Source organism: Populus euphratica, unplaced genomic scaffold, assembly GCF_000495115.2.
Source record: "Populus euphratica unplaced genomic scaffold, PopEup_1.0 scaffold1338.1, whole genome shotgun sequence".
In the NCBI taxonomy this organism is placed as follows: Eukaryota; Viridiplantae; Streptophyta; class Magnoliopsida; order Malpighiales; family Salicaceae; genus Populus; species Populus euphratica.
In genome coordinates, this window is record NW_011501186.1 from 26,044 (window position 1) to 41,306 (window position 15,263).

Genomic DNA, 15,263 nt, shown 5'->3' on the forward strand with positions numbered 1-15,263 from the left:
TTGCTACTATTATTATTGTTGTTGTTATTGTTACTATTGTTGTTATTGCTATTGTTGTTGTTTATAATTTGTACAATTAACCTCCTCGTGATTCGACCCCGGTCTTGCCGGGTTATTTATTACTTTGACACTCCTGCACTTGGGAGAAGACAACAATCTTTTTGTCGTGTCAACAAACAATTCTTATTTTTATAAATTTTTAAAGGATAAAATTCATAGATAAGTTGCAATAATCTTTTTAAATTATTATGAAATTGAAAAGGTCACTTCCTAATTTTTTAAAGGAACTAAATAATTCAAACAATAAAAGATATGGTATTGTTGAAAATCCATATAAAAATATTTAATACACAATAAAAAAAAATAAGAGAGAGAATTAATTATGATTTAAATAGAAAGATTAGTCAAATTTTATTTTTTAGAAGAAAGGCCAAGTGGTGCTGGGTCCACCAGCCAAGTGATATGATCTATGCAAGAGTTTATCAATTAAATTCGGACTTTGACATAACATTTTTTACTATTTAGTTTAATGTTAATGAGTATAACTTTCAATCCGATATTTAGATAAAGATAAGATTTTACTAGAAGTTTTCAAACGTATTGTTTTATGGTGGGTTAAGATTTCAAGTTAATCTAAATTTAAAAAGACATCACAATATAGGTCAAAAGATAGTGTACGAGTTTTATTATTTGTTGTCCTATAACTTTTGACTTTTTTTATTTGGAAAAGATTCCTTTTCTAATGATGAAATGAAATTTAACAATTTATTTTGGAGTTTTCTACACATACAAAAAGGATTAATGCGAACAATAACCTTACTTGAAGATGATTACTTAAAGCTACAATCCTAACGAATAAAGGCAACAAAGGGGTGACAATTTCTTATCTAATTCCCCTAGCTTATATAGGATTTCTAAGGGGTAGAAATTTTTATACTACCTCTCTAGGATATAATTTTAGATATGAGACTATTTAAGTCAAAGTATTATCTACTATCTTAGGTTCTTTTATTCCTATACATGCGACAACTTTGGTATAAGGGTCACACTTATTTATAAATACTCCTTTGTAAAAGCTATTTTTTGTGGAATGACTATTGTTATTTTTTTCGTAATCTTGTGTTTGTATGTTCGGGGATACTCATGTTTTTCAAGTATCGAAAGAATTGAATATAATTTCATCAAAAAATATATATCTTTGTGGTATCTTTATTATATTTATGGCTTTTAAATCACTAATCATTAGGTGGGTGTTGGTGTCATGGTTCAAGGTAATTATTATGACACATTTTTCTACCAAATCTGATTTGATTTTTTGCTTTCTAGGATTGTGTTAATCTTATTTGTGGATTTATGGATCTTTATATCCACGATGTTGTATCAGTTGGTAACAAAGCTTGACTCTATAAATTAGGTTATATCCCTTTTTAATTATTTTTGTTTAGGTTTTATTTTCATGTCAAATCTATTTGTTTCTATCCATCTTGATTTCAGTTAAGTTTATTCCATTTTGTATTGTTTCCTCTTTGTCTTTGTTATCCAATTAATATTTATTTTGATCTTGAAAAAAAAGGCATTATTAATTCTATCTTGTCTGCTAAAGTAAAAAAAAAAAAAAGATGAAAAAAATGACAAATTTAAAGAGGCTATAAGAATAAGTTATTCGTTAAAATTAGAAAGTTAGTTCATTAACTCTTAAAATGAGTCTCTTCCATTGTTATTTGGCTTTGTTTTGGGTTATTATAAGATTTGTCACCTTAAATCAATTTGGGTTCTTCGATTTAGATTTAAAATTTAAAATTTAAAATTATGACATGTATTTTAAGGAAACATTAATACCAAGAAAAAGAGACAACCATATAAGGGTTCTAACTAAAGAACAAAAAAGCCTATCTTGTATTGATGTGAAACCCATAAATATAAAAATCCAGAAATCCACATTGAAGTAGATGATAAACTTGAAAAGCCAAAATCAAGTTTGTGTTAGATAAACCTTGATCCAGAGATAACTCTGTATCTAAACACCAAAAATATTAAAAATTAAACTTTTAGAATATGTGTTGAATGTCATGTCATCAACAATATTATGATAAAGTATATACATCCAATTCCTAGACATGATGATGTTTTAGATAAATTATAATAGGTTTTATATGTTTTCAAAGATTGATTTGAAAAGTAGTTATCATCAAATAAGAATGGAAAAGGGAGATGAATAGAAAACCACCTTTGAAATAAAATATGATTTGTATAAGTAGTTAATTATGCCTTTTAGACTTACTAATGTATATAGTACTTTTATGAGATCAATGAACCATGTTTTATGCTATTTTATAGTAGGCTTTATCGTGTAGTTTTATACTTTTAATTATTAAAGTTTATAATTAAACCTTTACACTTTAAATATAAAATGAATAACATGATGGGTGAAAGATCTTTAATATTTTGGTCAAATCCTAAAGGATAATTATAAACTATTTATGACATTCATTTTTGTATTTTAAAACACAAGAAAGATGCTTTTTTTATATGGAAATATGCTTGCAAAAATTTTAGGATTTGGCCATATATATGAAAACAAAAAAAACAATTAATAGAAAATTAATATAATTTTTTAATTTTTAATTTTTAAAAAATTTTGGAAGAATTTTTTTTTTACATTTTCATATATATTAGTATTATAATAATATTATTATAAAATATATTGGGCTGGGCCGAAACTAGTCCAACTTGATTCAGTTAGGTTAGGTCATCTAGCGGCATAACAAGCTTTTTTTATGGGCCAAGCTCAACCTAGACATATAGTCTGGGCTAAGACAGGTCTCGCCCATAGGCCATATGGTTGTTGACTCGGCCTAGCAACTATGTTAAATAATTTGTCTTCTGTATGCAGAACAAATTCTCGTTCTATATATAACGTCTGCTCCTATGGTGGGGGGAGAAGAGTTTCACCTAGAATAAAGGGTCATGACTAGTGATCCTGCTGGTGGCGCATGGTGTAGTTTGAGGTGGTAAAGTCAGTGGCTAGTGTTGGTTATTGGAGGTGGTTATAGTGGAAGAAAGGTATACGGTGAAAAGAACAAAAAATCTGAAGTTGTTATTCCTTATTTGAAGGTTGTCGGCTGGTGGTTGTGTTGGCAACTCATTGTGGAGTTGTTGATGGAAAAGCCAACGATGAGGTGGTTGGTTGCTATAGAGGCCAAGCTTGTTATAGCAAAAAAGAGAAAAAAAACGATAATGACAGATAAACTAAAGGGGAGGCTATTTTTTTTTCTTTCAAGTTTGACCTCTGATTCTGCTCGCTTGAGGTATGGAATCGACCCTTATTTATAAGGAATATAATAGGGATACTTTGTCTCTTTTGGGGGTAAATTTTGGCTCTTGATTCGAACGGGAAAAATCTCAATCGTTGACTCAAAATGACTATCATAAACTATCAAATTTGGGTTGACACCATGATTGTTGTGATGTCAATTAGCTAGAAAGAACCATACTAGAGTGTAGTCAAATGTCAGGCTGTCATTTTCAAGCAAATTTTGTCAAATTTGATTGAGGGATGAAGGATTAAGTGCCTTTGAAAAGTAACCCCCTAAGTAGTCTTTTCAGGCTAAAAAAAAGAAAAAAATAAATAGTAACCAAAACAGAGTTATTTTGGTAAAGTTCAATCTAGTCTTTTGGTTGATGATTTCTCTCAATTATACCCCTGATTGACTTCAAATTTTTAATTTTGTGCAATTTTGCCCTTGTCAAACTTCAATACCAGCCTAGAATTCTAGCACCTTTTTCATATTAGTTATTGGTTTTGGATTTATACAAATTAACCCTCAGTTATCATTAAACTTTCACTTTCACCCCTGATTTCTATCAATTGAGCATCTATAGTTTGACATCTTTTGCAAAATGATCATGAACTATGAATTTTTTTAATATATTTTTTAATTGACTCCAAAACTTTGATTTTCTTGTAATTTTACCCTTGATTTCAATCAATTGAGTTCCTATAGTTCAACACCTTTTTTGAAATGGTCCTTAGACTTAATTTATATGCAGATTCATCCAATAATAATGTAACTTGACCTTGAATTTGCTTTATCTCTCTAGTTTTGGGTAAAATATGGTACAATTAGGCTTTCGATATCATCAAAAATTGTAGCTTGATTTTTTTCTACATGTGAAATCCTCCCAGCTTACTTTTGCTGAAATGCCAGTCTTTATTTTGTTTTTGATTTTGTTTTATTTTGGATAAAATAATAAAAGCTAGAAAGCACACTCCAAAAGTTTTTAAAATGATCTCTCTAAATAAAAAATATATAAAATTTTCAAAATAATCATATTGTAATGGACTTCACGAGTGTTCGAACAAGTGTTTGTGTACAATTTAGATTCACCATCCAACCTCCTTATCCACAGAGAAAGCCCATGTGATCCTTATAGATTCATCACAAAGATTTCTAGCCCAAGGAAATACTAGCGGAATTGAACATGTCCCCTTTTATCAATGTAAGAATCAAGAAATAAAATAAATAAAATTGGGGTTGAGAAGAAAGGAAGGACTGAAAAAGAGATCATAGAAAAAAAAAAAAAAAAAAAAAACCCTGTAAAACTGCTCTTCAACCCGCCTTTCAACCGTTTCCTTTAACGATAAAACAAAAATCAAGACATTGTGTGAATGCGATGTGACGAAACCTAGCTGGCAGTCTTCTCTTTCTGCACAGCCAATATCTCTCTCTCCTGGATTTGTTGCTTGAAGAAGATAGGTTTCCTTACAAACCCTCGCTCCCTTTTTTTTATTAACTTTGCTTCTTTCACAATTCACCTTTTAATTAAAATTTTTGTTATAGGGAGAGAAGGAGAAGAGGATAGATCATCGATCATCATTATCTTAGCCGTTAATTCTAAAAGGAGCTGTATTGATTGACAATTGATCCAATGTACACTGCAGCGAGTCCATCACCATCGTCTCCATCAATTATGTTTTATGATTTTCTTTATAAAATGCGAAACCCTGCTTCATTCAATCCTGTCAAGTCTATTAAAAGGTTTCTTTCTTCTTCTCATTTTCAAGTAATTTGATTGTGTTTAATAGAATTGTATTGCTAGGGTTTATTATTTTTTAATTGAATTGTGATCGCCAATTCTGCCTTCTATTATATATATATATATATATATATATATATATGGGGACTATAAATTTTGCGAGATTATATATTTTTAAGGGAATCAGAATTGATTTTTTTTATTAGGCTTATTGATGTTTGTATCTTGTACGAATCGGATTTTGATGGTGTTCTCTTTCTTATATAGCAATTTGTACCGAATTTATTTTTATTTTTTTTTAAATTGATCTTAGCAGTTAACAACTTTCTTTTTAACTATGTTATGTTATTCCCATGCCTTGTTCTGTATTTGGTTGCTGCAAATTTAAAGAAAAGATGCGATTTTTTCTTTATCTTATTTCTTAATATGGTTTTGGTTCTTGAACGAATTTTGGTGTTTTTCTTTTTCTTTTTTTAAAAGTTGTTTTTGCAGTTAACATTTTTTATAGGAGGGTTTTTTTTTTGGAAGTTCTTGAGATGGTTAGAGGTTTAAATGAAGGAGATTTAATCTGTTTCAGCTTCATTGTATCATTCCTATTTTCATCTGCCAGCCTTGAAAACAATAGCAAAAAGTACAAGAGTTTCTCTGGACAATGGAAGCAGCTATCATTGAACATCCGTTATGAGCAGGTGCCCCTGATGATGAATTTGATTCCTCAATGAATTTCTTACAATTCCTATGCATATGTTTTACTTGGAATGGTATTTTAATTGTTTTAGTTCAAAGATATGATAGAAAACATGGTTTGGGACTTGGGAGAAAGGAAGTGGTAGGATATGGAATGCATAAATTTCCTTTGAAAGAAGTAGAATTATTTGAACCAGAAGTGGATGGAAACTGGGAGGAAAAGATACTTCCATGAGTTTTCCCTTGACTACTTTTTCCCTCCTTTTCTGAGTTCCATTTCTTATTTTGCGCCAAACAAGTGTTGATGAGAATAACACCCTTTCCTTCCTATATCTTTCTGTTGTTTGCCCTCCCAAGCTTCCACAGATTCAAGCATACAACTTTATTATTTGGCAAACTTAGCTGTTTGAAGCACCCTTGCCATCTGCTAGTAAGTATGATGGATTGTGTACCCTGGCTGCTTGAAGCTCTAAGCCAACTTAAGTTCATCAAGGTCATCATGGCTTGTAGCATCTGACTCTGACATTAGATGAAAACTTGATATGATGTCTACTAGCTTTTAGTGTATATAGATAGATAGATAGATAGATAGATAGATAGATAGATAGATAGATAGATAGATAGATAGATAGATAGATAGATAGATAGATAGATAGATAGATAGATATACCTATTATTTTATATCTCATATCTTCTACTTATGCATTATGTTTTTAATGTACATGCATATTATAATGTAACAGTTCCCAAAGTATTGGAATGCTGTCTGTTATTTTACTTCTAAGTTTTTGCGTCTTCTGTAAATCTTTGTAGCTTTGTGTTGCGCTCCGCAGAATATGTTAACAGATTGTTTTATTTTGAGTTTCAAATGCATGCAATTTATTTCGCTTGTTGGTCATCTCTTGCATATATATAACACAGGGATTGGAGAAATATGTCATGAAAAAATTGTTCTCCTGAACATTTGCTACTACTCCTGAGGATTTGGAGATTGACCAAGAGATCTCAGAGAAGATACACTTTTTGCAATCCTTTTTGTGATCTGAGCATTTGGATATTCCTGCATTTCTTCAGAATGAAGCTTCATGGCTGGTATGCATGCTAGCCTATTTTGACTGTTAGGATATGTTATCACATTCATATTGATGCAAAACTGCTTGATTTACTTCCATTAACTGTCAGTAATCTGATTCTTGGTGCACAGCATGATGCCATAAAGTAAGAAGCTTTTTGACTGATGATACTTCTGAGGCCATGCTGCAGTTAGTTTTATATTGACTGCTTTTATATTCTTCTTTCTCAGCCTGACATGTTACTCTTGGGCTGAACTTTGCATTGTACTTGCTTCCATATAAACACATAAATTCAACATTAATAGTTAATACATATTTTCTCACTACTCATTTCTTTAACAAAGCTATTCCCATCTAATGCGTTGATATTGTCTGTCCATGGGCTGAGACAGATTGCTAGAAATTTTGTTGTACTTGAATTTGCAGTGCAAAAAGTTCCAGATATCTCTTTACTTTAGTTTTTTATTGTGAAAAATGGAACAACCTTCGGAACCAAACTAGTTTTAAGACCTTATGTCTCAAATTCAACTTATCACTTCGCCTAAAACACTGTTAAGGATACTTTACTAGTAGCAAATGATATTCTAAGCTTCCATATCTTCTTCATTTCATCACCAGGGGGGTCTTCTTTGGGCCGAATGTTTTATCTTAAGTCTCACAGAAAGTCTACTTTGGATAATATTGTTACATTTGATGATTTTGTTTTGTTTGGACAATATTGTTGCATTTAGTAAAGAGCAAATAAATCATGCTGAGAAATGAATAGCTATATGTGGCCTTGTTTAGTGGGAGAGATTAAAGAGTTTGTTGGCATTTCATTGATCTCACTGGACGCCTACAACTCTATTTTTTTTACCTAATAGATATTATTAAAAAAGAGGATATAACATGCAGGAGCAATGCCAATTTGCTGTGTGGAAGTTATCTCATGAATGTGATGTTAAGATAGAGCTAAGATATGCAACTTCTGTGACTAGTCAAGCAGTTTTTGTTATTGCTGCTGTACTGGTAAATTTTTTTTCTAAATAGTCCGGGTTGAATGTATTGTTTCGAGAAGTTTCTCTTCATCGTGGAAGTTTGAAAATTGTTAATTGGCATGAGTGCAAAGCCCACAGTTGAGTTCATAATGTAAATGTTTTGTTTTATGACTTTGATGTTTATCCCAATGCATTTTTCCCTTCTTCCATCAGTGGTGATACATGCTCCTCTTAAATCATAACATTTTTGTTCCTTCTTTCCCCAGCTTGCAGAAAAGGAATTGCAGAAGATCAACGCTTTCAAAGCTCCTCGGGAGAAGCTTCTCTGTATTATGAGTTGTTGCATGATCATCAACAATTTGCTGCTCAATTCATCAATGTGAGAAAATCAAGTAGTAGGAGGGCCTAATGACTTTCTTCCTGTTCTTATACATGTTACAATCAAGGCAAGATCTCCTTGGTAATAAGCAACTCTTTCTATTGTTGTTTGCCTGTTTTGGACTATCGTTTCTGTGTTTTGATGTGTCAATAGAAATTTGGATGACTAAAAAGCATACTGCAATCATTGTTTGGCATTCTATTTTTTTCCACGTCTTTATTGTCTTTTTTTTTGTGACATTAGCCCATGCCTCCAAACCAGAGAATGTTTGGTAATAAGTTATTATTTTACATAAAGATACAGGGTTGAATATCTTTTCTAGCCTACGCTGATATGCTAATCTGATCTATTTACATAGAATTGGTTAAACATTTTTTCCAGAAATTATAAAAGATTTTCAAATTACCCTTATTGTTTTAAAATTCATAAATATTTTTTTAATGACAATATGTAGGTCTGTTATAGCATCGTCAGATCATGATTTGGTTAAAACTAACAATAATAATAAGATAGGCTCTGGTGTATCCATTTGCACACTGAAATAGCAATTACATGCTGGAAATAAAACAAAGAAAAATGAAGTTAAATAAATTACATGTTAAATTTTATTGGTGGAGCTGTAAACCTCTGAATAAAATCTGAAGATATGAGATTCTGCTATTCTTAAAATTCAGAATCTTTGTCTGCATGTTGCTGTTTGTTAAAGAATAAGTAAAATTAACAATTTTCAATTGAACTTTTAATTGGTTGCAAATTTTTGAAAAGAATGCATGACCTCAAACTATTGGCGAATATATTATGAAATTGTGATTTTTACAGAATTGGTTATATTTTGTTTGTATATATGTTTTTAATTTAAATACTTGTAGAAAAATACTACTTTTTTTATGGTGGCATATCTTATATTGATGGATGGACAGAAATTACTAGCTTATATACTGACATCCATGAGTTTAATGCATAAATCTGCAATAATTCTCTGATTCATAATCAACATTCATATTCTTGCATTGTCATGGGTTCAATTTCTTCAACACTAGCGATAAAACTAATGTGGTGTTTGCTAGTTCCAAGATTGTTTTGTAGTTACAAAACAGAACAGCGTAAAGGAAATTAAAAGTATCTTAAAAGTATCAAGACTTTTAGGCATAGTTTAAAGCAGCATCCTGATTTTTTTGTTATGAAATGTCCGCCACAGGCCCCGGCATTTACATAAGACGTCGAAGAGGCCATTTTTCTATAAGGATAAACTATTGTTGTAAAGTAATAACGTGAATTATTCTCGTAGTTCCTGAAATGCAATGAAGCATTTTGAATACATTATTTCTCAATTAGCCTCCTGTCTCAACATGTGCACTTAAGATTTCAGTTAAATTAATGCCCTTAGTTGACATGGGGAGTTTATTCAGAAAAATCCTGGTGGAAAAATGTGTCTATGATCATAATGAGGCTTATTCAGTCATCTAAGGAGGTAATTTGCAAAAATTATCCAGTTAGCATCTCACTATTGTAGAGCCCAAGATTCTGGAATTAGCTAGCTTGGATAGTTGTTAAATAGTTTGTTTATCAAATTCCTGAAGCATTCTGCGTCATTGAGCATGAATGCACACTGTATTAGTTCCTTTTGCTGGTTGAGTTTCAAATAAATAATTGCTTTGCAACTGATGCTCACTAACACTAGATGATGTCATTTTGATTTCTGTGAGGCCTTGAGGGACTGTGAGGTGATTGTGCAGTTTTGAACCAAGTACCTGGTGAATTTTAATGTGCCCGTCTGATCAAGTGGTGGACTTCTCTGCATGCAAATCTCTATATCTTCTCCTCTCTTTCTTTCCTCTCACTTTTCTTTTGTCAAAATGTTGGCTTTGCTCGGTTGTCCAATTCTGTGGTGAGGGTATGCTCAAATGGAAATATATGCCAGTATTTTGTTAACTGTGTTCTTGAATCAGCTTATTATTTCACAAATCTTGTTTCAGCTAAGTCAATGCCAAATCTCTTTCTTTGGATGCAATTGAATTTGAAGAAAGGATGCGGCAAGGTATCACAAGTAGAAGCTTTACAAGCACAGACAGGTCATGGTCCCCCAACAAGAATGCGTTGCATGGAGACTTTTTAGTCAGTCGTACTAACTTTCCAACTGGCATTGGTTTTGACTTGTTAGTTCAGTACTTGCTAATTTCCTATTTTTCATGCGTTGAGGGCCTCTTGGTTGAGGGAGTGATGCAACTTTCCATCTGATTTGATCTGATTCATCTTTGCTGCATCAGGCAGATCAAATTATCCATACGTGGAAGCTGAACCTGGTGAATTGACAGTTGAAGATGTGGAAAGATTTCTGAGTCTGTACAAAGATGTAGTTACAAAGTACACTCACCTCTGCAGGGCCGTTTGGCATCCCTCTGCAACGAGAACAGAACCATCTCATCATGATATGAAATTTTATTGCAACGTGAGGTACACCTGCAAATGATCTAAGAGAAAGAGGCGCATAAATTTGTAAGTGAAATCTTTTCCAGTTAATAGTAATGTGTTTTAATATCCTTAATCTCCAATGCTTTTGATATATATACATATAGCCATCAATGCTTCAATTGCAAAAAGAAATAACTCGCATTTTTTTTTTCCTTTTGATAATCCTTGTAGAACTACATTTGTCAAAAGAGAGGAGAAATCCTAAATAGGCTTTCTGAGAAAATCCCATAAAAAGATACTCGGGACATGGGATTTACAAGTAATATGTACACCTTAAGGTACAATAAATGTTATAGGTCCAGATCTGACACTGACACCATCGGTTCCAGCCCCATCCCTGCTTGTAGATGTTTTGGATTGAAAGATTCTTTTAGATGCCTCTCAGATTTATTGCGGTATGAGCTGATACATCTCATGCACTCAAACTTTTCAGGAATTTCATCACAATTGTCAATCCCAGAGCACCTAGTATGCTGCCAAACACCGCAGGTATCACAAGCTAACATCCTCTCACCATCATCATCCTTAGCTCCACACATGCAATCCACTATCCAATTCTCCTGTCCCTTCTCCATTCGGAAATGGCCAAGTGCATATTTTGACGGGCATGTCCCTTTAATTCGGACAGTTCCACGTTGTCCAACCAGGAACTTAATAGTAATGGAATCCTCAAGAGGCCCATAGCCTACCAATTCACGAGCTTCGAATCTCTTAAGCATAGCATATACTTGTTGAAAAGCTTTGGTGGCTTCAGTTTTTAGGTCAGCAACAGTGGCATTTGAAGGCAGGACAATTAACTCTGGCGGTATAGTTGGGTCTTCTTTTAGATGCTCCGAAAACTCTACATAGCACCAAAGCTGAATGGAAAAAGGGTTATCAACCATCCGTTTATCTGGTCTATAGTATTTCTTAATGAATTGTTTGCAGTCGAGAAGCTTGGTTGCTGAGTCAATCACATCTTCCCTAGTCACTAGAGGCCTATAGTTTACCATCGTTTCAGGGTGAACCAAGGAATCAAATAAAAATTTCAGATCACCTATGATGTGTTCTTTTGATGGCTGATTTGAGTCAAGCCCATTTCCATTGTGTTTGAAACTCAGTGGTTCTAGCCTGTTACATTAGAGAGATGACAGATTGAGTAATGTATTTTGCAAATTTGGAGTGAAAAACAACTGAAACAGTTTGGTGTTAGCATCAACTACCTGAATTCAATATCAAAGGAATTAGGATTGCATCGTGCCCAAACCACTGTGCCACCAGTTCCCAACTTCCCTCCCAAGTGTTTAAGGCAGTAATCAAGAAGCTCTGGAGATGCTGTTTTACACATGACACCTTTAAGAGTATGCCTTGTAACCCAATTGGTCTTGCCAGATGCCGCAGCCAGTATCTTGATCATTGCTTGTTGTACACGTTCTACATCATCCCTTGTCCATGCACACAATATATTTGCAGCAGGTTTTAAGTTCTTGAGTGTTGCCATGGATGCTAATGACTCGTTGCTTTCATGGATCAGACTAGACAAAAAGGTGAAAAGGTCCTTTATAGTAACAAGCTCCGAGTCTGACAATGATCGGTAAAATGAAATTAGAGCTTGTAGCCTAGTTTGTGGTCCTCGCTCCCGGAATAATAGGGGGGCTAAGGGCACTCTTGATATGCTTTCCACTGCTTTCTTGTAAGTATCCAATGTTATTGCAAAGCTTCCACATCCAAATTCATAACCCCAACCACCATACCAGGAATGACCCTTGGTGATTGCATTGAGCAATCGGTACTCCATCCCATATTTTCTTGACACATCCATGACGGATACCTTCCTATACAGCAAATGAAGCAAATGAAGTTAAAACGGTCAGACGCTTCCAATCATAACCAGAAGTGAAAAATCTCACCTAAAATTTGCTTGTCCTGCCACCACTAAAGACCTCAAGTGCTCTGTTAATTAACCATGTTATTTATTTGTTAAACCCAAACTCTTTACTGATTGTTTAGCTAATTATGCATGTTACTAACAGGTTAGTGGTGCACCAAATGAATCTGAGGCGTCAAGTGCCACGAAGGATGGTGATTTTCACTTCAAAACTTCTGGAAAGCACAAGCATAATCAACTTTGTATGCTATTGGTAAGGTTTTCAGAAATGGACAATTTACAAGCTACTTAAGACAATACAACTTTCAGTTCTGATTCATTAAACCAATGAAAGTTGAGAAAAATACTTTAAATATCAAACGCAATAGTTCAGTATCAAATTATTCTGCCATTTAGCTGTAAAGCAAGACTTGCATGGATGGCAGTGCAGTGTTTGCAAGTTCAAGGTGCGTACCCTTGGCTATATTCATTGTTGGACTGGCTATATTCATTGTTGGATTCCTGAACCACCATCTCTTTTCAAAAATAAGCATGGTATATGTTTTTTTTTTTTTCAGTTTTTTTTTCTTTTCCAGTTTGTAAAGCTATATACGGGCTCGCATTAACTACTTAGCCACTCTTTTCTCCAACCAATATTAAGGTTCAATAAAGTTCATGATTAAGTGGAGACTGAGGTCACAGAGTGCTCATACGGTAGCAGCAAAGCAAAATACACAAATTATATAGATCAAGAAGAGTACAAACCTTACTGCCAAAGTCTCGCACAGCCTATCCCAAAAGTTCATGATATCAGAACCAGTCAAAACACTGGAACCACCTTCCCTTCCATTAACCAAAAGCAGGTGGCCAAAGCCATTGGAGTGAACAACCCCGTGAAGTAGATGAGTGTTATCTTCGAACTGAGAATACACCCAATCTTCAATATCATCTGTGGTAATCACGGTGTCACACCCCTTGCACCTACATCCACCACAAAAACAGCTTCAATCTCAAGATCACACAATAAAGAGATGAGGATACCCATTTGTGAATTTTACCTGGATTCAGATGATATGTGCGACCACCGATTGCCGCATCTGTTGCATGATCTCTGATATCCATCAGCAGGGCTGCTGTTGTTAGCTCTTATGATAAAATGGTACCGTTTCTTGCACACGGGATGTCCACCCCAGCCTTTGGGAAAATAAAAGACAAATAAATAAGAATTTATCATGCTTAAGGATACTTAAAGCCGTCTGCTTTATTTATTTAATCATTTTTTAGAATCCAAACTTTCAAGTAATAGTTCAAATTATTATTATCCCCAACGTAAAATCTGAGTCAGCATGGGGTTTATTCTTTTATTTTATTATAAATTATATGTGACGTCATTGCTGACTCGGGTGGGTGGTGAGCCGACTCACCGACGACTCGGCACTGGTTGCAATACACGGATCTAGAAGATCTGGTAACGTCCTCCTCGACAATATCGAGAGCCAGAACGACAGATGAGATATCCGGACCGTCGAGCTCCAGATCTCCTATGCGAAACAAGATCTGCCACGTCAACAAGGAGGGAAACAGTGAAGGGGGGAAGGTGACCCGCGCGTGACGTGACAAAAACGCCTTGATGTTGTCCCTGAAGGGAACAGCGGGGGAGACGGAGTCGTCGGCAGACGGAAAAGAGAGGATGTCGTAGAGATTTGCAGTCACCCTGTTATTTCTCCTGGCTCGCTTCATCGGCCTGTCGCTCACTACCGTTGTTCTGGGCTAGTAAGTACGGCTGCGTTTCGTTTCTAATCTGTTCGATGTGTCTGCGTTTTCTTCTGTTTTGTGTGAAGTGAAATGAATAGATGGTACAGAGAGAGAGGGGTTTAAGAGAGTGTGTATGGGGGTAGAGGAGGAGGAGGAGGAGGAGTGAGGGTTTATGATTTTCGGCTTTGTTTGGTATTCGTGTGGGAAAAAAAGTTAAGGTGGAGGCGAGATGAGAGAGATCTGTTTCGTGTTTTAACTCATGGTGGTGGTGGGTCCCACCGGAAAAGACGAGTCTTTTGGCTGTTCTGCTTTCCTTCTTTTCTCTTTTCGTATGGCGGTTCGAGGGGTTTTTTTTTTTTATTTCAGATCTCATCTTTTTATTATTTAACTTTTTCTTTTTATAAGAACAGTATATTTTCATAAATAAATAAATAAAAATTCGACAAAAGTTATGATTTGCGCATTACATTCAGAAAGCATCAAGATGTGTGAGGTTATCTTATAGGTTATTGAAAGCACAGAATTATCAAAATATTTATTTCTTTTTAGCCAGCTGATTTTATTTTTTATTATTATTATTATAGATTTTGTGTAAAATCCATACCTCATGTTGTTCTTATTTTATTTACTTGAAGAAGTCCTGGAAAGAGACTTTTCCGACTGTATACACACAAAAGCAAATCCATTTTGTTGTTTTGCCTTCTTTTCATCCATGTGCGCATTTCATTTAAAGGCTACATTACCTTCATCACTCAACGAAGTTGCCTTGTATGGTCTTTTCCACTCCCTCTCTCTTTCTTCTTTTCTTTTTCTTTTTTTTTTTCCCTAACCCTGTCATTAATTTTTTTTATCTAATTCTATAGATAAAGTATTTAATTCAACTAGAAAGACAACATTGGGAGTGAGAGAACCAAAATATACAACACCGAAGATTCTTGGTCATTCTCAAGATTTTTTTATTTTGACCAAAAGTCCACCTTGTTTATTTTTCAATCTCTTAGATGCGGAAAAGAAAAATAATGCAACAGGAAGCTAGA

General features: G+C 34.0%; 1 protein-coding gene and 1 long non-coding RNA gene across 12 annotated transcripts; one reads left to right on the top strand and one right to left on the bottom strand.

The window, feature by feature from the left end:
* Positions 1-4,417: 4,417 nt before the first annotated feature.
* LOC105117402 (uncharacterized) lies at positions 4,418-13,291 on the top strand. 11 transcript variants are annotated; one of them, XR_840741.1, is made up of 10 exons: positions 4,418-4,757; positions 4,842-5,039; positions 5,615-5,726; positions 6,646-6,816; positions 7,692-7,805; positions 8,041-10,047; positions 10,130-10,272; positions 10,421-10,649; positions 11,059-11,114; positions 12,638-13,159. It is a non-coding gene; the product is annotated as an uncharacterized LOC105117402 (long non-coding RNA). The 11 variants fall into 11 exon arrangements; XR_840737.1 differs by lacking the exon at positions 7,692-7,805 and having other exon boundaries at positions 4,424-4,757; positions 12,638-12,938; positions 13,133-13,291; XR_840735.1 differs by lacking the exon at positions 7,692-7,805 and having other exon boundaries at positions 4,421-4,757; positions 10,130-10,309.
* On the bottom strand, positions 10,832-14,583 carry LOC105117401 (RING/FYVE/PHD zinc finger superfamily protein). Its single transcript, XM_011015051.1, has 5 exons — positions 13,896-14,583; positions 13,530-13,665; positions 13,237-13,452; positions 11,828-12,439; positions 10,832-11,735 (listed from the first exon to the last, which is right to left on the bottom strand). The coding sequence occupies exons 1-5, from the start codon at positions 14,209-14,211 to the stop codon at positions 10,916-10,918; spliced, it is 2,100 nt and encodes a 699-aa protein (XP_011013353.1). The 5' UTR covers positions 14,212-14,583; the 3' UTR covers positions 10,832-10,915.
* Positions 14,584-15,263: the final 680 nt, after the last annotated feature.